We start from the raw sequence: 23,941 nt of genomic DNA on the forward strand, positions 1-23,941 counted from the left end.
ATAGACACCTCTGGCTGTACTGTAATCAGCTCTGTCACCAAGATGGATTTTTAAAAAGTAGTGTTTACACTGATTTTATACATTTTATATTTTATTTTTGCACCTGCCCACCTAGCAGTTCGAAAGTATGAAATGTGAGTAGATAAGTAGGTGCCACTTTGGTGGGAAGGTAACAGCATTCTGTACACCTTTGTTACATAGCCACATGACCACGGAAAATGTCTTCGGACAACACTGGCTCCCTTGGCCAAGACATGGAGATGACCACTACGTTCTAGAGTTGGACATGACAGGACAGGGAAGCCTTCATCTTTTTTTCCTCACAATTTACTCAAGGTTATTCTGTTGAATGTCAAAACTGAATAGTGATATGGATCTGATGTTGATACACTTGTAAATGTAATTTACCACAGATTATTTACAATATTTATTTTAAATGTTTTATGTTTGTGTAGCTAATAGTTTTAATTTTATAAATGGTTTTAATGATTTTTTCCAGGTTTTATATTTTTAAAAAATATAAAGACAACCCCCCAAACCTGAAAAAATATCATGAATTATGATCCTTTTTCGCACCTATGACTGTTGCAGCATCCCCATGGTCATGTGATCAAAATCTGGATGGTGGGCAAATGGCTCATATTTATGACTATCATAGTGTCCTGGGGTCGTTTGAGCTCCTTTTGTGGCTTTCTGACAAGCAAAGTCAATGGGGAAACCAGATTCACTTAACAACTGAGTTACTAAATTAACAACTTCAGTGATTCACTTGACAACTGTGACAAGAAAGGTCATAAAAGGCACTCCATCACTGGAGATTTTTAAGAAGAGGCTAGACAGTCACTTGTAGGTTCTCCTGCTTAAGCGGGGGGCTGGACTAGAAGACTTCCAAGGTCCCTTACAGCTCTATTCTATTCTAAAATGGGGCAAAACTCAATTAACAAGAGAAATTTTGGGCTCAACTGTGGTCGTAGGTTGAGGAGTACCTGTATTAAAAGAAATCAGATATTGGACTGGTCTATGCCCTCAGTTTACAGCTGGTCATGATGTGATCTACAGTTTGACGTGAGACCCCTCAGTCACACTGAGGGGAGGATACTTTGCCCCAATCATTGTTGCTAAATAGAGGCTTATCAATTCTTAGCTGATCTGGATTTCATAATATTCTCCTGATATGGTATATATTGTATTAATCCATATATAGCATACTAGATAGAAAGGTCATCCTGTTCTCTTTTCAAAAAAATATAATTATTCCATGTCTTTATTTAAATGTAGATGACGGGAAGCTGTCATTTGAAGAGTTTAAGAATTGTTGTGCTGATGGCATCCTCAGCTCTGAGGAACTGTGGAAACTGTTCAGTGATATTGACAGACATCATTCAGGGTAAGTAATGGGATGGATAATCTAGCAGCTTTAAAAATGAATTTGTACTTAACCAAATCCCTTCTTGGAAACAGTCATAGTTTTATAGCAGATCACAGATTTTTCATGCAAAAAGTTCTTGGCTTAATCATTTACATTCCAAGAAGGGTTGCAAAGATACCTGTTTGAAATTGTAAAAAGCATCTACCATTCACAAAAAGGAAAGAGGACATAAATTTTGTGGATAGAATTTTTCCCTGGTTTGATTTCAGTTGCTAGAAAAATCCTTAAGCAAACAATGGAATGTAGTTAGCAGAAATGCAAGCATTTTATGATGAGCTGGATGATTTTGCATTTCATGTTTCACACAATGTTTTCATTGTATTTTAGTTGGTGTAGTCTTATTTCATCCTGTCTTTTTTCAATTTCAAAATACAGTATACATTCACCAAAATATGCTGAAGAAACTGCTTTTGTTACACTCAGGTTTATGCTCAATGACCTTCTCTTTCCATCAGATTTATAATGGTACGATTTAATAATTCAGTAAACCTGTAATACATTTTGTCTAAAAAATTTGTATGGCTGCTTTATGTGAAAACAGAAGCACTACTGATTTTCAGGAAGGTGGGCCTGGAAATTAATGCTGCTTTAAGAATAGTCCAGGCTGATCATAAGTAAAATAACCTGTTAACTTCACAGCAGTATGCCTGAATTCCATGAATCAAAATCAGATTTGCTATTTTTGTCCAAGGGCACATTAAAATAATATGTAAATTATCTATGGGATATGCAAGCAATTTAATTTTACCTATCACAGCTATAGCATAACAAATGATCTAATCAACTTCAGTATGTCCCATATCGCATATGAGGATTTTTAAGATAAAATGGATTGAGTAAAACATCTACTGAGTTCACAGCAGAAGGAAGACCTGAATTAAGAACTGTCTAATTCACAATTGCCTAGCCACTAGGCTTTCCAACAATATATATTTATCTTGATTATAGACAATAATTGAGAAATTTAAAAACATTTATCTGGAAGATCAAAAGACAGAAGGCAAATTAACCCATCCTAAGAGCTGGATTTTTAAAATTGTATTTGGATCCTTCTCAGTGGTGATTGTTTTATTACGGTATGTCTTGTTTCACCATCTATGTATAATATCTAGTCTCTTTATTCTTTTCTGGACAATTTTTCTGTTGTTTTATTTCAATTTGATTTTGGCAATGTATTCTGATTTTTATCTCTTAAATATGATGTTGCCAGGTATACCCGGAAGATTTTTTGACATATCTCAGAATAAGACTTCAATCTGAAATTTAGGAAACCTATTGTCAGTCAGTATAAAGTCAACAATACTCAGCCACATAGATCAAAGGCCTGCATTAAGCAACATCTTATGTTTGTAAGGCCAAATAGAAAATAATATGAGCTTCTGTTGGTTGATTATATGTAACAATTAGCAATGCAGGTGTTCATCTAGGTAGCCTGTATGCAAATCCTCCTCAAATGACTGAGTATGTTTAATGGACAGGAGGGGGGAAAGGAACAGAGTCTCATCTTCCATCCCAAACTCTATAGATACACCATGGTTTAACTTTAACTTGCTATCAGAATTCTCAACAAGTATGGGAATGGAAATTCTGGAAGTTACAATTATAACTTGGGTCCCCTGGAGCAGAGTTCCTGGTGGTGTGTGTGTGTGTGTGTGTGTGTGTGTGTGTGTGTGTGTGTGTGTAGGGGATCATTCTGCGCAAGTGGCTGGCAAGTGCATGCATGCACAGCTCCATTTGCATGAGCGGCGTGCATTCCCACCCACCACTCACACAAATGGAGTACACATGCACAAGCTCGCCCTCTGTTCATGCATGTGGGAATGCTCAGGTGCACACACTCACCTGCCATTTCCACAGCCCGGTTGCAAACAGCTCACGGCCCACTACTGGGCTTCAGCCCTGGAGGAAAGCAAATTGACTGCAGCTTGTATATTACAATATACAGTATAAATATTTTACATGCAGAGGGCCTGTTGCATGATTTATACTTTTTTAGTATAAAACTCCTTGTGGAGTTTCCTTGTTTGAACAAGTAAAGGCTCTTTGCATAAACTACAATTCACATGTGAAAATTAGGTTTCTTTTTTATTTGTATCCTTCCTTTATTATTTTTACAAATCATTCAAGGTAGCAAACATATCCAAAATATCTTCTTCCTTCTATTTTTCCCACAATAACAACCTTGTGAGGTGGGTTGGACTGAGAGAGAGTGATTGGCCCAAAATCATCTAGTTCTCTTGGCTAAGGTAGGATTTCACCTCACGGTCTTCCACTTTCTAGCTGGTGCCTTAACCACTACACCAAACTGACTCTTTGGTTGCAATTGTGATGGTTTTCTGCAATTCACTTCTTCTTTTTGAAGATGTGCCATGTGCAGTTACTTTTAAGGAACTATAGTGCACATATCCTAAGGATCCAGAGCCAACTGCAACTGTCATATTCTGTATCCAAAGAGTGAAAGATATAGCTATACAATTATTGTACTTGGCAGTCTGTGGGCAAATTAGAGTAAGTTGTGATGGGGGTCTTCCGATACTCCCATGTAACGCCTCTTCTCCGTGAGCTGCATTGGTTTACAGTTGCCCTCCGGGTGAGATTCAAAATGCTGGTGATGACCTATAAAGCCCTAAATGGCATGGGTCCAGATTATCTTAGGGAGCACCTGCTGCCAGCATCCACTTCCCATCGTCCTGTGTGCTCCCACAGGGAGGGCCTCCTCAGGGTCCCGCCGGTCAGGGAGTGCCGGCGGGTGATCCCCAGGGGGAGAGCGTTCTCGGTGGGTGCGCCTGCCCTATGGAATCAGCTGCCTGTGGATCTCTGGATCACCCCCGACCTTCGCTCGTTTCGCCGGGACCTAAAAACTTGGCTATTTGCCTTAACCAGCCTGGACTGAGGGGTTTTAAGGTTTTAAATTTTAAATTTTAAACTGTTTTGGGGCTATTAATTTTATTTTATTTTAATTTGTACATTGCACTGTTTTAATTTGCCCTGTAAACCTCCCTGAGTCCTTTGGGAAAAGGGCGGTATATAAAGTAAGATGTTAGTCTAGATAATATTCAAAGGCCAACTGAATCTTATAACTACTGTAATTGATATACTGCATTTTGACTGATCTCTGCTCAATATCTCAGCTTTTGGCACCTGCTGATACATTAGATGCCAGAAGCCAATCATGTATACATATTGAATAAATGAGGACTGAAGCTACCACAAAGAAAAATAGATGAGTTATATGACTGGATTGTAAATGATCACAACTTGTTGTCTGTCATAAAAAAACCATATCATTAGAAGACATACACATTATCTAGACCAGTCTTATAATCCAATGCAATTGAATGCCTGTAGCTTTGATACAACATTCCTGTTAAGTGATTATGCATTTTCTGCTTAAAAATTTCTAGTACACTCTAACCTCCACAAATGTCCCTTACACTATATCTTCCTCTTTCCATTTTATAACTTAAACAAGGAATCCATTTCATTGTCTGCTATTTCACATAGTTCACAAGAAACTTCTCTCATATTAGCCTTGATAAATGTACCAATTTTCATACTGATATGTTTACTAAGAAAACAGCACTGCTTTAGCAAGTCATTCTAGTACTGTGAATGCATCTGCATTTAAAACAAAGGCAGCATTTATTTTAACCAATGTTTAGGAGAGTTTAAAAAAGTACTTTAGAGCAGACATGTCAAACACAAGGCCTGGGGGCCAGATCCGGCCCGCGAAGTGGTTTTATGTGGCCCGCGAAGCCATCCTGGAAACAGTGAGGCAACGGCCCCCGCTGCCTTGGCTCTGGCCCAAGCCGTCAGGAGCCAATCTACAATTTTGTGGTGGTCATCTATGCTGAAATACATTCAGTCTTAGCTCCACAAGGCCATCTGGAAACAGCAAGGGACCGGCCCCTGCCGCATTGGCCCCTCCCCCTGGGTGCATGCTAGGGAGATATCCTTTGTGAGGAATGAAGAAATGCACCATCGCCTGGAAGTGGCCAGCACATGGCCCTGCCTACTTTGGGCAGGCTAGGGGCTGGGCAGCGTTGTGCTTCTCTTCAGATTTGTGCCACCCGGCTCAGCCTCTCGGCACTGTGAGGAGAGGGCCATGTGCTGGCCACTTCCAGGCGATGGTGCATTTCTTCATTCCTCATGAAGGATGACACTTCCCCAGCTGCATTTCTTGCCTGTTTTTCTCCCTCCCTCATCTCAAATATTTTCCCATCAGTCTGTTCTTAGGAAGGAAGGAAGGAAGGAAGGAAGGAAGGAAGGAAGGAAGGAAGGAAGGAAGGAAGGAAGGAAGGAAGGAAGGAGAGGGAGGGTCTTAGGGAAGTCCTGCCTTAGTCCTTCCCTCCTGCCCTTTCACCATCCCCTTGCCCCCTTCTCCTGGCCTAACCTGGGTGGTCTCCCATCCTATTGCTAAGGAAGCTTTGGATACAAAGCCAGGTCTCCTCACATGGAGAGGAAGTGGGCCTCCCTCTTGACATTGCCCTCATACCCATCATAAGCAACCTGGCTAAGGAGAGCAAGCACAGCAGCTGGGCACCCCCTTGGGGAAGTGGGGGTGAGCTTAGTGCTGCAGGTGCTTGAGGGCTAGGCTGGGCATTTGACCTCTGCGCCACCGTGCAGCCTCTCCCCCCGCATGGCCTGAGAGGAACAGTGAGGCTCCTCCAGTGGACCATGCTTGGCACTTGCCCCAGTCCCATCTCCTTCTGCCAGAGACCCTCAGATTTATCCCACTCCTGCCCAGGCCCCCATAGGCACCATTGACGCGAACAATGTAGAGCTGGCCATGCCCACCCAGTAGGTCACACACACTCCAGCCATGCCCACCCAGTAGGCCACGCCCACCCTGGCCACACCCACCCGTCCCCTCAAGGGTAACTGCAATACTGATGTGGCCCTCAATGAAATTGAGTTTGACACCTCTGCTTTAGAGTTTCACATAGGCTTCCATCAGAAACCACAGGCTCTGGTTTCTGAGCCATAATCAAGTGAGCAGGCAATATTCATGTCAGTGCAACGCATTCACATGCCTGCAAAGTGGTAAATAAGAAGTGCTCAGATAAATCACTTCTTGCAGTAATCTGTATCTTTGCAAAAGGTACCCAACTGTATGCCTCACATTGGGAGACAGCAAACCTTTACTGCATAAATGAAAAGCAGGTGATCATCATCAATAAAGGAAGAAAAGGGAAGTATGATGCCCAAGGCAGCAAAACAGTAGCCACTTTTGGAGGGAGAAAAAATTATTTACATAATTAATAAAGAAACAGTCAAACTCTCAAGAAGGGCATTGCCTTGCCTTGTATCCTCTCTTTTCTTTTTTCCCCCCTCTGCTGTTTGTTTGGTTTGGTTCATTTATGATTGTACTATATATTACCAAACCGGTTAGGGGACGACAGAGAATGAGGTGGCTGGATGGAGTCACTGAAGCAGTAGGCGTGAGCTTAAATGGACTCCAGAAGATGGTAGAGGACAGGAAGGCCTGGAGGAATGTTGTCCATAGGGTCGCGATGGGTCGGACACAACTTCGCAGCTAACAACAACAACATATTACCAACCATCATCATTTCAAAACAAAAGCAGTTGTTGTACCAAATTTACATCTCATACTAGTGTAGCAGTTGATAGCCAATTTATACATTAGTTTAATGATATGGCAATTTCCCCATTTCTTAGTAAGGAAACAAAGTGAAAATCCATGCCTTTTCACTCTTTTTTGCATGGGTGAGATAGATGCTTGCTCTACTCCCACTCCTTCTCATGACCTGTAATAAAATTGTTGGGAATGATGGGGATTTAATCCAACAAAGCTGGAGAGCACAAGTTGGTTTAGTTTAGGGGCAATGTTTCTCAGCGTTGGCCACTTTAAGACATGTGGTCTTCAGCTCCTAGAATTCCCCAGCTGCCTATGCACTTTGGGGAATTCTGCAAGTTGCCAAGGTTGAGAAAAACTAGTTTAAGATAACCTTAAATATTTTATTCCATTTTATTCCCTTATTTTTACAAAAATTCTCAAGCTGCAACTGCACATTTTTGTTGTCTCTGATCTGATCGGTTGCAGATTTTTAAAAAAGCTTTCAAAGCCTTCTGTCTGCAAAGATTTTTTTTTAATAATTAGCAAAATCAGAGATGTCTCAGATTCAAAGATCTGAAAAATTACAGCCTGACTAGAATACAAAAGACTGTTTTGAATATCTAAAGAATTTCCCCCCTTCCCCTCTCACATTTATTTATTCATTGGATTTTTAGGGCTGCACAATTTAAAAGATATTTTTATTTTATCACTTATCAAAATATCATTGGGTGAAACCTCAATAATTAAATCCTGCAGACTTAATATAAAGCTGTCCTAGGGTGTGCTGCTGTCTCCAGATATATTTTCATATAAGTTTCAGGGAAATTCTCAGATCCAGTGTGAATTCAGCCATCTCTCTCCTTGATATGAACCTTACTGGGTTCTATAAAGTAACAACAAGCAGTTTTGTCTCTTAGGTACGTATCTGTTTTTATGGAAAGCCTATCCACAGAACTGACCTGTGTAACTTTGGTGTCTATACATTGCAAACATTATTTGGAATCAGTGGCTAGTAGTTACGGCCTTGGGAACAAAAATTGCTAGTACTTCTGAACAACCATATAACTAATGCCTACAAACATAAATGCTTGCAATTTAAGCCTGGAAGGGAAATTCTGCTTTTGGCAACTTTTCTGAGTTGCCTTTATTCAAGAAGAAAGATTTTTAAAAAACACAAGATGATTATAGGTTAAAGATAATACATCTACTGTATGCCCCCCCCCAGTTTAAAAATCATATGGAAACACCCTAGGATATCCTGACCTCAGAAAAGTTTAAAAAAAAGGTGGGGGGAGCGGAACAGAGAAAAGGAATGACAGAAGAACTAGAGAGAAACTAAATGATAAGGCAAAAATATACCTGCCTGTCACAATACAGATCTAAATTTAGCTGGCATAACAGCACCTAGGAGCAATGTACTTTTGCAGGTGAATACAAAAAAGAAATAGACATCTCTAAAAATTCAGCATATATTTAATAGCTCATAGTGATGTGGGTTTTTCAAAACAGTATGTATTCCATGAATACCTGAGAGCTGGATTTTTCTGTCAATGGTGTCAACTCCAATATAATGTTCTTTATCTTCTGAAACATCACACTCCAGAGAGCAGTAGCATAGCTTCCCCTTAATGATTCCTTAATCCTGGCCTGAAGCAGTTTTTACAAAAGTGATTAAGTTAACCTCAATGTCTAGCAACAAGTAGTGGTCATTTGAAAAACAAATAAATGTATATGCCAACTCCAGGACAGAGTTGATGTAGCCAGTCCCAGAGTTAAAGAGCATTCAGTTATATTAACATAATAAAATTGGTCCCAATGAATGATTGGAGCTGACAGACTGCTGATGCCCCTAGAAGAACAAGCTACTGTGACTGAGTGACTTTTTATTAATGTTGCCTATGGAGAGCTGAACGAAGCAGAATGAAAAGTGTTTCTTATGGGTGATCACTTTCCTGACTAAATAGCCATGTCTAGAATTGGGAGTTACTGTCTCACCTTGGATATGAATATTGGATATTGTGTGTATGAATAACAATTTAGAATAACAGAGTTGAAGGGATCTTGCAGGTCATGTAGTCCAATCCCTACCCAGGCAGGAGACCCTACACCATTTCTGACAGATTGCAGTCCAGTCTCTTCTTGACAGTCTCCAGTGATGATGCTCTCACAACTTCTGAAGGCAAGCTGTTCCATTGGTTGATTGTTCTCACGGTCAGAAAATTTCTCCTTATTTTTATGTTGAATCTCTCCTTGATTAGTTTCTGTTATTCCTTGTCTGGCCTTCAGGTGCTTTGAAAAATAGGTTGACACCCTCCTCTCTGTGACAGCCCCTCAAATATTGAAACACTGCTATCACATCTCCCCTTATCCTTCTCTTCACTAGACTAGCCATGCCCAGTTCCTGTAACCATTTTTCATATATTTTAGCCTCCAATCCCCTAATCATCTTTCTTACTCTTCTCTACACTCTTTCTAGAGTCTCATCATCTTTTTTATAGTGTGGATATCGAAACTGGATGCAGTATTCTAGGCGTGATCTTACTAAGGTTTTATAGAGTGGTATTAGTACCTCATGTGATCTTGATTGAATTCCTCTGTTAATGCAACTTAGGGTTGCATTGGCTTTCTTGGTTGTCGCTACCCACTGTTGGCTCATATTTAATTGATTGTTCACTAAGACTTGAAAATCTTCTCACAGTTACTACTATTAAGCATGGTTTCACCCAATCTATGTGTACTTTTGTTTTTTCTTGCCTAGGTGTTAGACTTTACTTTTCTCTACATTGAATTTTATTTTTTTTAATCCCATTTATATCCCGCCCTTCTCCGAAGACTCAGGGTGGCTTATAATCTAAAGCACAAATCAAATCAAATTTTGTTAGATAGGGCCAAGTGTTCAAGTTTATCAAGATCCATCTGGATCTTGAGCCTATCATAGGGTATGGGCTATTCCTGTCAGCTTAGTGTCATCTGCAAATTTGATAAGTTCCCCTTCTATTCCCACATCTAAGTCAGTTATGAAGATATTGTACTAGGCCTAAAATGGAACCTTGTGGTACCCCACTGCTTACTTTCCTCCATGTAGACATAGTACCATTAAGGACTACTCATTGAGTATGGTTTGTCAGCCAGTTACAAGTCCATCTGATAGTGATTCTGTCTATCCCATTTTTTTCTAGTTTTCTAAGAAGAAGGTTGTGGTCTACTTTGTCGAAGGCTATGTTGAATTCTAAGTATATTATGTTCACAGCATTTCGCTGGTCTACTAATTTAGTCACTTTGTCAAAGATGAATATATCAGTATATGTATACAATTCCTGAGAAGCATCCCCATGGTCATGTAATCAAAATTCGGACGCTTGGCAACTGACTCATATTTATGACAGTTGCAGTGTCCCAGGCAGTGGTGGGATTCAAATACCTGAACAACCAGTTCTCTGCATGGATGCTGCTTCTGGAAGTCCGTTCTGGGCCTGGGCCTCTGAGGCTCAGAACAAACTTCCAAAAGTGGTGTCCATGCAGTTCAAGTGGGCCATTCTGGGCCTGGGAGGCCTCCCCCAGGCCTCCGAGGCTCAGAAGGGACTTCTGGAAGTGGTGCCCACATACTTCCAGCGGTCTGTTCTGGGCCTTGCAAAAAAAGGGCTAGGGCTTCAGCCGGTTTGCCAAAGTCAACAAAACATTAGCTACCAGTTCTACCGAACCAGTGCGAACTGGCTGAATCCCACCACTGGTCCCAGGGTAATGTGATCACCTTTTGTAATCTTCTGACAAGCAACGGAGAACCCTGGTTCACTTAACAACCATGTTACTAATTTAACAAGTACAGTGATTCATTTAACAACTAAGGCAAGCAAGATCATAAAATGGGGCAAAACTCACTTAACAAATGTCTTGCTTAGCAAAATAAATTTTGGGCTCAATTGTGGTTGTAATTTGAGAACTACCTTTATCAAGAATGGATTATGGGGAGAAATGTTCTATATACCAAAGTGAGAATTAGCAACAATGAAAACAAAAAGTACTGGTGGTTATTTCAGGTATGCTGGGCAAAGCTGGTATGATTCTAATTAAAAAGGTACAAGAGATGGAAATAATTAGGGTTTGGAAGTGCATTCCAGCTTTATACTGGGCAAGGATGTACAGACCAAATTTTTGATAGCAGCTATTTATGATGATGTAAAGCATGCTTACAAATCCTTCCGAGGTAGGTAAAATGAGGACCCAGATTGTTGGGGGCAATAAGCTGACTTTGTAATAATGCCGCTTGGGGTGTGTGTGAAAGCCCTAATAAGCAGGCATATACATAGAATGAAGGCTACTGCTAAGCTTGTAAGCCGCCCTGAGTCTTCGGAGAAGGGCGGGATATAAATGGAATTAAAATAAAATAAAAATAAAATAAAAGCATAGCAAATGGTTCAACAACAAGTGTAGTATAAGCTGCGGATATAAAATGTCTACTTCATTGTTTAAAGTATTTGTGGATAAATTTATAAAAATGTTTGTAATGACATTGTTGGTGTGTGTGTGTGTATATATATATATATATATACATATATATATATATATATATATATATATATATATATATATATATATATATATATATATATATATATATATATATATATATGTAGGTCTAGAGTCTCGGGTTTCTTCCCGCGTTCCTTTCATCTTCAGAAAGTTGTGGCCACAACTTTCTGAAGATGAAAGGAACGCGGGAAGAAACCCGAGACTCTAGACCTACACATACAGACACCCGCGAGAATCTACGAAAACAAATATATATATATATATATATATATATATATATATATATATATATATATATATATATATATATATATATATATATATATATATATATATATATATATATGTTTCTATGCAAATGATTCTGCAAATGATTTGTTGATTAAGAACTATAATTTCCAATGACTGTTAAATTCAGTGATGAAACAAAGAATATGGAATGAACACTAATTTATCAATGAGCCAGCCAGTTGTTTTGCTAATGAAAAATAGAATAAGTAAGTTAGACATAAATGGCAAAAACCAAGAAAAGTTCTGGCCCAGAAAGCACGCTATGCTGCCATCTGTGAATGACATACATTTGATGGGTCCCAAAAAGTGGCCCTTTTCTGCCATGATGCCTACCTTATGAGACATTCTGTGACCCTCTGTAGGAAATGACCAGGCTGAGCCTGAGGGAGGGGCCAAATGCATGAATCCCTTTGCACCCACAAGAGATCTAAGTCCAGCCCACCTTGAATTCCTTCTACCCTCATCTCTTGCTAATTCCCTTGGCAGCTAGGAGTTCAAATTCTTGTAGAGAACTCAAGCTTACAATAAATCTTTATACCCATTTGAACTGTCTGGATCTCCTAATTTTCTTGGCTCTTGACACCCTCTCCCCCCCAAAAGTTAACTCCATCCCTGTTAACATTCAGGAAGTCCCTCGAGACCTGGTTATGTCACCAGGCCAGGGAACTGATGATATTTTAAGATGGCTTCCTTATATTTACTCTCTCAATTTGTAGTTTTTATACAATATTCTAATTTTTTAAACAATATTTTAATTTTTAATAATGATTACCCACATTTTATTGTTTTTATAATGATTGTTAGACTGTTGTTTTATTTGATTGTAGTACACCAGCCAAAGTCACATCTGGTAAGATGGGTGACTATATAAATTTGACAAATACATAAATAAATAAGAGCAGAATCTCCAAATAGACTACATTTTAATGTTAATATTAATTCATAGTTTTGGTGCAATGAGATCTTCATTAGTATGACATTTGTAATATGAATGAAAAATAAGAAAAATGGCATGCTGGTTTCATTTTCTCTAGATTGGCTTTCAAGAAATACCAACTGCTGATTTGTTTTGTGACATAGCAAGAACTTTGGCTAAACAATGGGATGCAAAGAGTAAATTGTGACACTTAGATTATTATGGAAAGGCTGAATCTCATACTTTCCAGTGTGTTTTCAATCCTTTGGGGGAAAGGCTGACATCTGGGAAGATAAATATTTTAGACTGCCTATTCATAATATTTCCTTCCATTCACGCCCCTGCAGAGACACACACCTTCCATCTTTGCTTCAATCCCACAGTGATGATTGCTGACTGAATAAGTAAATAGATTTTATCAAGTAGAAAAATATGCCAATTTATATTCTGAAACTGCCCCCAGAATATACTTCTGATTCTATTTGTTGTTAAAGCATGTCCTAGAAAACATGCCCTTGAGCACCTGAAAAATCTGAATGCTTTAGCAGTCATTGCATCAGACTAGAGCCAAAGAGACATAGTCTTTAGTTCTACTCAATATTGAAACATGATACCAGGGCCACCAATGTTTGTAGGCAGAGTTTCTTTCTTTCCTTCTCTCCTCCTCCTCCTCCTCCTCCTCCTCCTCCTCCTCCTCCTCCAATTTTTGCACTGATGAAATCCCAATGATTTTGAGTGGCCCCCATAACTGAAACGATGAGAATGCAATAATAACCAGTTTTAAATAATAACTGATGATAAGATCAACACACCAGACAAGAAAGCATAGGGATTTCACCCTCCTTGCCAAAGAACTGGGTGAAGAGCCAGGCTTTCAAAGGCTATTCTAAACAGCAGGATGGTGACCATCCAATCATCAGGTGAAATATTATTGGAGAGGGGAGGTGCTGCTATAGGAATGGCATGCTTCCAGGGTTCTAATACATAACATTTGATCAAAGGGACCCAGAATGTGCCAACAACCCACAGGTTTAAATTACCCGGGCAGATTCTAAAGGAAATAAGGTATCCCTCAAATAACCCAGCCAAATGTCATGTAAGTAATCATACCAAGAAACTGGCAACCAGTGAACCTTGCAAAACAGAGATGTAACATGAACATCGCAGTTATGGTATGCCCATTACTGCTTCTGCCACTGCATTCTGGACAACTTAAAGGTTCAAAGGCTGGCCATCTTAAATGCATTGCAATTGTTAAGCCATGAAATCAGGGCACAACTGACTGTCTAAGGGCCCTTCAATCTAGGAGAGGGAGCAACAGCCATTCAGTTTTGTTAGGATTGAGCTGGAGACAGTTCCTTCCCATCCAAAGTCACACAGGTTCCAGGCACTGGTCTAACTTGGCCAGCCCACAAGTGTTGTGATTCAGCATCAGCCTGTGATACTGGCAGCTGAGTCTGATGATTCTGAAGAGGAGGAGGAGGAGGGGGAGAGCCTTTGGTGTCAGAGGGAGGCTCTGATGCACTGCAGGACTCTCAGCCTGGCCCCTCCCATTATGTTCCTCATCAGACTCAGCCGTGTGAGCACGAGGCATTGGACGTAGATGATTCACAGCTGGATCTATTCAGGAATGCTAGAGCAGGAGGCATTACAGCAGAGTAGAACAGAGAAAGGCCATGAGGCAACACAGTGAGAGAAGGAGAAGGCAATGAGAAGCCACAACTTGGGACTGCTGATAAAAGGGGAAGGTGTGGGAGGTACTGGTTGCTGAAGGCAACCATTTGAATATATTCTGCTAGAGTCCTGGTCTGTTATTCCTGTTTAACTCTTGTTTGAACTTTTGGTTTAACTCTTGTTTGAACTTTTGATTTCTTTGTAAATAAATTTGGTTGGGTTTTTCCAGCCTGTTGACTATAAAAAGGGGTTGTCCCTGACATTCAAACAGGGCTGGTTGTAGGCTGGAACAGAACAACAATAGGAATATATAATTGGGTATCATCAAACTAGAAGATAACTTCATCCGATGATTTATTGTAGATGTTGAAAATTTGGGGAGACAGAGTAGAATGATGCAGCACCCATAGAGGAGGGGCCTAGGGAGGTACCTACCCCTCAACCAACACCAACTGAAACCAGCACTGTAGAAAGGAAAGTAACCATCATAAAATGGTGCCCCCCTCCCGATCCACACACATACCTGGGCAACATGAACAAAGGCCTCATACCATTTACCATTCCAGGTAGTAACTAATGCCTCAGCTGAACTCCCCATTAGATCCTCAGGAAAAATCCCAAGCTCTCATTGAAAGCCCTTTGGGTGCATCATTAATATATACCACATTTTCTCACCTGACTTAATTTTTAAGTGATTTTAATTAAAAAAAATAAATATATAAGAAGATGGCATTCTGCAGAGCAAAATATCAGCTTCTAGCATCATTTTTATTTATAAGAATCTGTAAGGTTCACTTGTGCTTTATAAGCATTCATTTAAACAATGTTTTCTTTCAGAAATGTGTCCAGTTGCCCAGTAATTAGATTTCTGCCTTTTGGGCAATTTGTTGGTAAATATATATTTTGTAGTTAGCCACAGACACCCTAGTAATTCATGAACAAGATGGTTCTGTACTGCGGTAACTACTTTTTGAGATTATTTACAGTGTAGTTTCTCATTATCCTATGCTGAGTGAGAAGGTAAAGTGCAGGGAGAAACAATTATACCTTCTTTGGTTCTCTAGAGGAAGCATGGGAGATGAATGAAATCAAGGCAACAAAGATCCAAGTGTTACTAATTTGATGTACAAATCACAAAGTAAACTAACTGAATTTCTTAATCCTGCTCTCTTGTTCTGATTATCTCTGTAGCATACAAAGATAAATGCATCTACTGGAACATGTAATGAAAGTATTATTAATTTTCTTTTGAAAATGTTCCAAATTTATCACTAAAAAGTATTTCTGCAAACCTCAGCTTAAAAGACCATTTATCTGCATGAGAAGTTGTGCCAAACCAAAGCAGGAAAAAGAAGGTATACAACATAGGGCCCAGGAGGGGACCCTCTGTTGTGGAGTGATGTTGTGGATGTTATTTTTGCTTGCCTCCTCAGTTCTGGATTCCAGGGTAGGTGCCCTATAGGGACAGATAGTAGGGGGTAAAGATATTGCTGCTAATCCTACAAATCACATCTTACCCCAGCTGACAGTGATTTTATCCATTCAATATCATTCAGTCTTATAACCTTTCATTGGAAATGCAAGAATAAAAACCAAGAACATCTTTATTAAGTTGCATAAGCAATACAATAAAATGTTCTTGAAGAGTTTTGACCGCTATTTTGTATGAATGCTAAATTACCATCAGCATCATAATGATGATTAGTACCATTATCTCATTGTATACTGCCATGCCTTCAAGAGGTTAAAAGAAGAACAATTTGATGTTGGCAAAACAACTTGAAAATGACTAGTGCCATTACATTCTTTTTGTACTTGCTCCTAAAGTTGCTCATGGACAATTTGGCTGAATAGAATTAATACACCATAAAGCACTTTGCGAAAGCAATATACTACTGTAATGTATTACTCAAAGAACAATTAAAGCGTAATATTTCTGTTCTGCAAACTATGCAGTCAGCGTTCCGTTTTACAGCAGCTTGGTTTTCTTGAGGTTTGCCTTAGCAATAAATTATTCAGCATTTTAATTATTAATTAGTTAATGTTTGTTACAAATTCAGAAGATTAAAAGGGTTCAGTAAGTACAAAATACAGTTGGTTTCCTTGTGGAAACAGGAAGCAATATGTCTTTAGGCAGTGTGGTCATTCACACACTTACAGATATTTAGCTGCAAAGAAGCCTTCAAAAACCTTAAATGCTTTTATTAATATGGTATCATAAACCCTGAAAGTTTAGCATCTAAGGTTAAAAAAAATAGTGTATTCAGAAGACAAAGGCTGCCATACACAAAAAGCCACCCAGAAACTGATTAATTAGTAGATCCCACTTCCATCTCTGTCTACCACTACCTGCTTTAAAGCAGCTAATTTCCTTAATCCTAGTGGTTTTCCATGTTCTGATGCATTAATCAAACTAAGCATAACAGCACAATTGAACTGATCCTCCTTAGCAATAACCACAGTGTTCAAGGGAGCTTACTGTCAGGTAACTCGGTATTAGATGGCCTGCGATTAGTCTATTTTCAGTGGTATATCATATAAAGACTGTACATTAGGGCACAATTTTGAAGCATAGAACAGTGGTTACTTAAATTAAATACCTCCAGATACCTGGAGACATTGGCTCATGGAGGGTTAACGTGGCTGACTTCTGCTGTCATATTAATTCCCAGATTGCTTTGGGGGATTTGTAGATCCAAGGCTTGCTGGAGGCTGTCTAACTGGGGTACAATTTCATTTAATTATTGTAATATAAAAAGTAATCTTTCTGCAGGCAGAAGGCAAGCCTCCTTGGAAGGATTAGTGATACAGTTGTTATTTGTGGAGTAGGGGGACACCAGGAGTTTGTTCCAGGAGGTTCTCTCACTGTTCCAGGGATGATTTGGGCAGAGTCTTTGAAGAGCTGAGGAAGTAAATGGGTGCTGCACTATTGTAGTCTTTGGTGGTAAAAGGGTTCCTGGGGGTGTAGATCCATTGCTCACATTTTTAGTTCCTCTATGGTTGCTTTTTTGCTTTGTTAGATTTCAGGGTATGTTCCAGTAACATTGCAGGTGCTGATGTGGGTTCTTCTCTTCTTGTCCTTGAATGTATTTGGAGGTTGTTGGGTTGAGCCAGAAGTAGTCACCATCTTGGCTCCTCTGATGTTTGTGATTGTTTTTGCACTGAAATATAATTCTTCTTTAATATTCTTTCTCACTATTTTTTTTAAAAAAATATTGGTCTATGAGAAGCATCTATTTTCAGTGAAACAGACGGCACAGAGTTATTACTGTAACAGAAAGCCAAATGTGACACTGAGGGAAACTTACAATGTGGCCAATGTGGCCTAACCCATACTCTGTGAAACAGTATGCAGAATGAGAAAGAGAGAGTACTGTACAGAGTCCTCTATTTACTTATCTAGCCTCCCCCCAAAAAAATCCATCTCAGAGAACCCAATGGGCTTTCTTTTGAGTAAATATTTCCTCAAGGTTCTACATTTAGGCAAGAAAAACCAAATGCACAGGTACAGTATAGGTGGTACCTTGCTCAATAGTAGCAACTGTGAGAGGGATCTCGGAGTCCTAGTGGACAATCACTTAAATATGAGCCAGCAGTGTGCTGCAGCTGCCAAAAAAGCCAACACAGTGAAGTACTAATACCACTTTACAATGCCTTGGTAAGGCCACACCTGGAATACTGCATCCAGTTTTGGTCACCACGATGTAAAAAAGATGTTGAGATTTTAGAAAGAGTACAGAGAAGAGCAACAAAGATGATTAGGGGACTGGAGGCTAAAACATATAAGAAAAGGTTGCTGGAATTGGGTATGTCTAGTTTAATGAAGAGAAGGATGAGGGGGGACATGATAGCAGTGTTCCAATATATTCCAATGTATACCTTCCTTCCTCTGTACACCGCCCCGAGTCCCTCGGGAGAAGGGCGGTTTATAAAAACTAATAAATAAATAAATAAATAAAATATCTCAGGGGCTGCCCCAAAGAAGAGGGAGTCAAGCTATTCCCCAAAGCAGGACAAGAAACAATGGATGGAAACTAACCAAAGAGAGAAGCAACCTAGAACAAAGGAGAAACTTCCTGACTGTTATAACAATTAACCAGTGGAACAACCTGCCTCCAGAAGCTGTGAAGGCTCCAACACGGGAAGTTTTTAAGAAGAGACTTGACAGCCATTTGTCTGAAATGGTATAGGGTTTCCTGTTTGAGCAGGGGGTTGGACTAGATGACCTCCAAGGTCCCTTCCAACATTATTTTTGTTGTTTTTTTATTATTATTTTATTTTATTTTTTCCCCAAAATCCCACCCACCCCAAACCACCCCCCTTCCCCCCCACTTCCCAGAGCTAAATACAGGGTATAATTATAATAATCATATTCTAGCTAAAGACTATCCATAATATAAAATTAACCAAATTCATAATGTGCTTTAACTCCCCTTTAACATAAATACATACAAAGTACTAACACTAAAATTAATAACAATATCCCTCTAAAATCTACTCATAAGCTAAATGGAACTTTTTAGTCCCATATTTATTCTGAATATAATCTATCCATCTCCTCCAAACTTAAATATATCTTTCTTGTGAATGATCCTTCAAGTAAGCAGAAATCTTAGACATTTCTGCAAGATTCGAAACTTTAAACACCCATTCTTCTATTGTAGGCAAACTATCCTTCTTCCAATATTGTCCCACCAGTAACCATGCTGCTGTTAATTTTTGTTGTTGTTGTTGTTGTTGTTGTTATTGTTATTAAGCAAGGTTCATAGGAGAAGTACTTTAACAGAGCATGTGTTTTACAGGCAGTTTCCCTATCATGAGAAGGCTGAGAAAAAACTGTCCTATGTGTTTAGAAAAGGGAATTTCAACATGACAATCAGCCTCATTTGTTCTGCTTCCTTCCTATCTCCCCTCTGTCTACTGATCCCATCTTATTTACACAGAAATAGAAGGATCTGGTGATGGAGAGCATGATGGCCTAAAGTCTGTGTGCCAAGCTATACTTGCAGATCCTCCTCCTCCTCCTCCTCCTCCTCCTCCTCCTCCTCCTCCTCCTCCTCCTCCTCCTCCTCCTCCTCCTCCTTCTCTCTCTCTCTCTCTCTCTCTCTCTCTCTCTCACACACACACACACACACACACACACAAACACACACACAGAGATACATTTTTAAGTGTCCACCTCCCTTCTAGAAGCAGGACCTCTGCCCATGTGTTCCCCTGACTGTTCTATTCTCTGAACTCTAGACCACAACTCTAATTGGCAGAGACAATGTTGAGTCAGAGGTGCCATAATTTCAGGGCTTCCCCAGGGCCCATTCAGACTTACCCTATTTTATAGTACGCTATAGTAATTGCAAGATACATTGTCTGAATAATACCTCCATAAGACTGATGTTTAAAATTATATATTGCAAAATGTTATAGAGTTAAACAGAAAAATACTGAAGCCTACCATATGACATATTTTGTAAGACCTCAGATAATGCTGTTTCTATAATCTTGAAATGAAGATAAGTCAGCAACCTTAATTGTCAGTTTCCATTTTCCTTCTTTTATAAACTGTTTCCCTCAAGCTCTTATTAATCATCTCATAAAAATATTTTCTTTTTTCTGTGTGTTTCTACAGCAATTTAGAGACGGAGAAGTTGTGTGGTAAGTACTCAATAGGTACTCTTCCCTTAATATATCTGGGGGTGGGATTTTTTGCCCCTTCTTAAATGCAATCTATTTCTCTTCTCTGCATTGGACAAAAAGCTTGTTCTTTCCTCCAGTATGGTGCCCTAGAGATGTGCTTGGACCATTTTTGCCAAAATTTCCAACACATTGGCCAAAATTATTTTAGGAGTTTCAGTTGTGACACATTCAAAAAGTGCCATATTTATGAACCTGCCCTGTACTATTCTCTAATGCCACAGAAATTGATTGTGATCTTGAAACACAGATTATATGATAATGGAACATTATCTATTATCTAACAGATAAAAAATAATAAGGGTGGGCATTAATCTTCCCAAGGAGCCATGTGAGAAACTGGGATTGTTATGGAGGGCTGCTGCCATGGCCCTGCCCCCAGCATCCCACCCCCTGCCAACACCAATGCCAACCCTTTGGGCCAGAGAGGGATAGCTGAAGGATGTGGTCTGTGGGCCATAAAATGCCCAGGTATGCAATACAGGTAGTCCTCTACTTACAACAGTTTATTTAGTGACTGTTTGAAGTTACAATGATATGGGAAGAAGTGAGTTATGATCATTTTTCACACTTATGACCTTTGCAGCATCCTCATGGTCAGTGATCAAAATTCAGATGCTTGACAACTGGTTCCTATTCATGACGGGATCGTGTTATCACCTTTTGTGATCTTCTGACAAGCAAAGTCAATGGGGAAGCCAGATTCACTTAACAACTATATTATTAACTTAACAACTGCAGTAATTCACTTAACAACTGTGGCAAGGAAGGTCATAAAATAGGGCAAAACTCACTTAACAAATGTCTGGCTTAACCATAGAAATTTGGGGCTCAGTTGTGGTCATATTGCTTTAAAACCATGAGGATAAAATGGCATGCTGTTTTTGAATTAATGAGCCTTTCTGCATGGCCATTTTATTATACAGGCTCTGCCGGTTGTAAACTATTGACAGCCAACCAGTTTAATACTCTGCAAAATCTGAAACACTCTCCTTCTTACCATGCTGTGAAAACCAGATATTTTTTTCCCCTTGGTGCTTTAATTCCTGATGAAGCTTTTATTCTAACAAGGTTCACCCTGTGTTAGTCAGATTCTGCTTTCTCACCGGATGGACTACAGACTGTTTGCCTCCTAACTGTGTTTCACTCAGCCCAGCTTAAAAAAAAGAAGCTGTAGTACTAGCAAACATACTTCATAGAGTGTGCTAAATTTGTGCTATGCTGAAAACTTCTTGCTTCTTTTTTCATGATGAGAGGGGGGTTGTTTGTTAATTCATGGGACCTTGGGAAAAATCTCACAAGAGGGAAATAAAGTCAGCAAGAAGGAACCTTGGCTGTCATTTCTCATTGCTCAGCTATTGGCTTAATTCAGTATTGTAGTGATTGCCTCAAGGTGTTCCCTGAAAGCGCCGAATTTTCCTGAGCTGGGAGGATGGAGTAGGAAAATTGTAGGTTGTATTTAAAATATTTTGAGAAGGACTTAAAAATGGAATGGGTGGTTGTGTGGCAGAGTACAGTAACAAAAGCATTTTCTTCCTTTCTGCTGCAGATTATTTCTCAGAACATCTTGGAGAATACAGACATGTTTTGTCTGCTCTGGAGCAACTCAACACGGCTGTCTTATCAGCTATGGATAAAACCAAATTGGTAAGTGTGAGTTTCTTTCCAATATTATTCTTATGGATGGCTTTAATTAGCTTCCTTTACCTACTTTTGAATATACTTGGTGCAATGTAATGGACATTCCAAGCCTTTATTGTGCTCATGGGAATGTGTATTCCAGAGATCAATTAAGGGAAAAAAATAGTTTAATTTATTCCAACCTGGGACAAAGCTTCACAGAGGCAATTAGCTAAGAACCTTTGGGTCATTTAGAATATCCAAATTTTTATAAGTATATAAAATGGATCAATTTTCTATTTTAAATTGCTCTCATACACCTAAGGCCCAGCTTTTTTTTTTACTTCTAAGCACAACTACTAAGGTATAGGCTTATTTCAGAAAACATGTATTGGACAGCAGAAGAAAGAGAATGGCTTTCAGAATACTGAGTTGTAGAGGGTTACTACTGATAGAAAAGGATAAATGTGTGGATTCCAGATAGTTTTTATTCAATGAAAAAAATAACGTGGGCTCAATAAGACAGTAATAACACATACTGTATAGCTGTGGAATCCAAATGGAGAGTTATTGTAGGATGTTAGCTTGCCATAAATTTGATCTTTCAGATGAACCTGGAACAGGAATGTACCATCTATGAATTCAGAGCTCTATATGGTTTCCAAACTTGTTGGTATAAATTCCATAATTCCTCTAAATGTTGCTACTGGGTCATAATTTATAATATAATGGAAAAATGAAATTGTTACATAAATGAATAGCAATTACATGGACAGTTATCAGTTATACTGAATTTATTTAAATTAAATCAGTTTTAGGCTTTGGTCCTACACATTTTTTTTCTTGGGCCTTGCCATATATTGTGCTGCAGACACTGACACACAATTCAAAGTCCAGATACAGTCCTTTACCACAAAAAGAGAAACCAATCATAATGAAAAAAAGAACAAAGAAAATTGTAGAATATGAAATCTCTCTCTTTTTCTCCATGCCAATACCAGTTTTATTGGTAAATGGGGTAGGAAAAATGTTCATAATTACGTACATACATTGCATTTGTTGGTAATGAATCACACTAGGCTGTACACAGCAAGCTGAAGGTTGTGTTTCCAAAGGGGCCAAGATCTCAATTTTCTAGGTTTTTATTTGCCTAAGCATTTTAAGGGTTCTAATGGCAACATTTAAAAGTACCTATTTTTCTTTTTAAACCAAAGCCAGCTCCATCCCCCCAAACCCCAAAATAGCATATAGTAAGTTCAGAAGTTGTCTATCAGAGGAGCTTCTGGGAATTGAAAAGGCTATTGGAGGGCCTGCTTTAAAAGACCAATTAAATAACGTCGTATTCTACTCCAAAAATGACAATGATATATATTCAAACTTTGATGGAAGATTATCTGTTTTGATTATCTGAAATGTTTAACATTCCTCCTAATTCTCTGGATCACAGATCAACTCAAATGGAAGATAAAACAATTCCAAACCCAATAATACTGTTTCAGATAGTCTCAGAATATATTGGAAAGGAAAGAATAACAGATTTTTGATGTTTCTTCTGATGAAATTCCTCTATAAGATAGGCATGACGCAAAAGTCATATCTGAGTAATGTCCTTCCTATTTGAGTAGGATAAACATTTGTTTGACCTGATTAAGGACTACCTGTACGAGAATATCCCGTTATTCTGAAAAGCAAATTTTGGAATATACTGTAAATAGAATGAATCAGAAAGACTAAAGACTAAAACATTGTTCTTCAAACTCAGTGGCCTAAGCGTAGCTACATATTGTGAGAATTGTAATCCAATATATCTGGATTGCAGTAGCCGAATATTGCTGCTCTGGAACTTAAACTAGCATATAATAAAAATATTTAAATGAAGCTAAATCTATATCCTATGTTAATTTACATTAGTTCTATACCAATGTGTGATTTCACATAATTGTATTGATTTTTTTTCTTGAAATAATGAGAATGTGCTATAAGTTTATATATTTAATATTTTATATTTACACTGTTTTGTATCGGAGGAGCCTCCATTCAAGTATGAAGATAGCTAAGAGTTTTCTTCTTTAAGGAATTTCCTTGCCATTATGAAAGAGTAATATATTCAGGTAGCTTTGGGGTTAATAGTTTGTTTTTTGCTGGATACTTCTTTTTCAACCTTCAGAAAACAGTTATGAAAATATATGGCTCTACCTTGACTGCATAATAT

At 38.8% G+C, this 23,941-nt stretch overlaps 1 protein-coding gene across 1 annotated transcript in view; it reads left to right on the forward strand.

The window, feature by feature from the left end:
* Positions 1-23,941, forward strand: part of NECAB3 (N-terminal EF-hand calcium binding protein 3) — a gene marked incomplete at both ends in the record, with an annotated part of 104,335 nt that overhangs the window by 49,450 nt on the left and 30,944 nt on the right. The window contains 3 exons of the mRNA XM_081324736.1: positions 1,279-1,387; positions 20,045-20,070; positions 21,659-21,756. Of these exons, the coding sequence (XP_081180862.1) occupies positions 1,279-1,387; positions 20,045-20,070; positions 21,659-21,756 (233 nt within the window). The remainder of the gene's footprint in view (positions 1-1,278; positions 1,388-20,044; positions 20,071-21,658; positions 21,757-23,941) is intronic.

The sequence above is a fragment of the Vipera berus genome (genome assembly GCF_964194415.1).
Source record: "Vipera berus genome assembly, chromosome: 3".
Taxonomy (NCBI): domain Eukaryota; kingdom Metazoa; phylum Chordata; class Lepidosauria; order Squamata; family Viperidae; genus Vipera; species Vipera berus.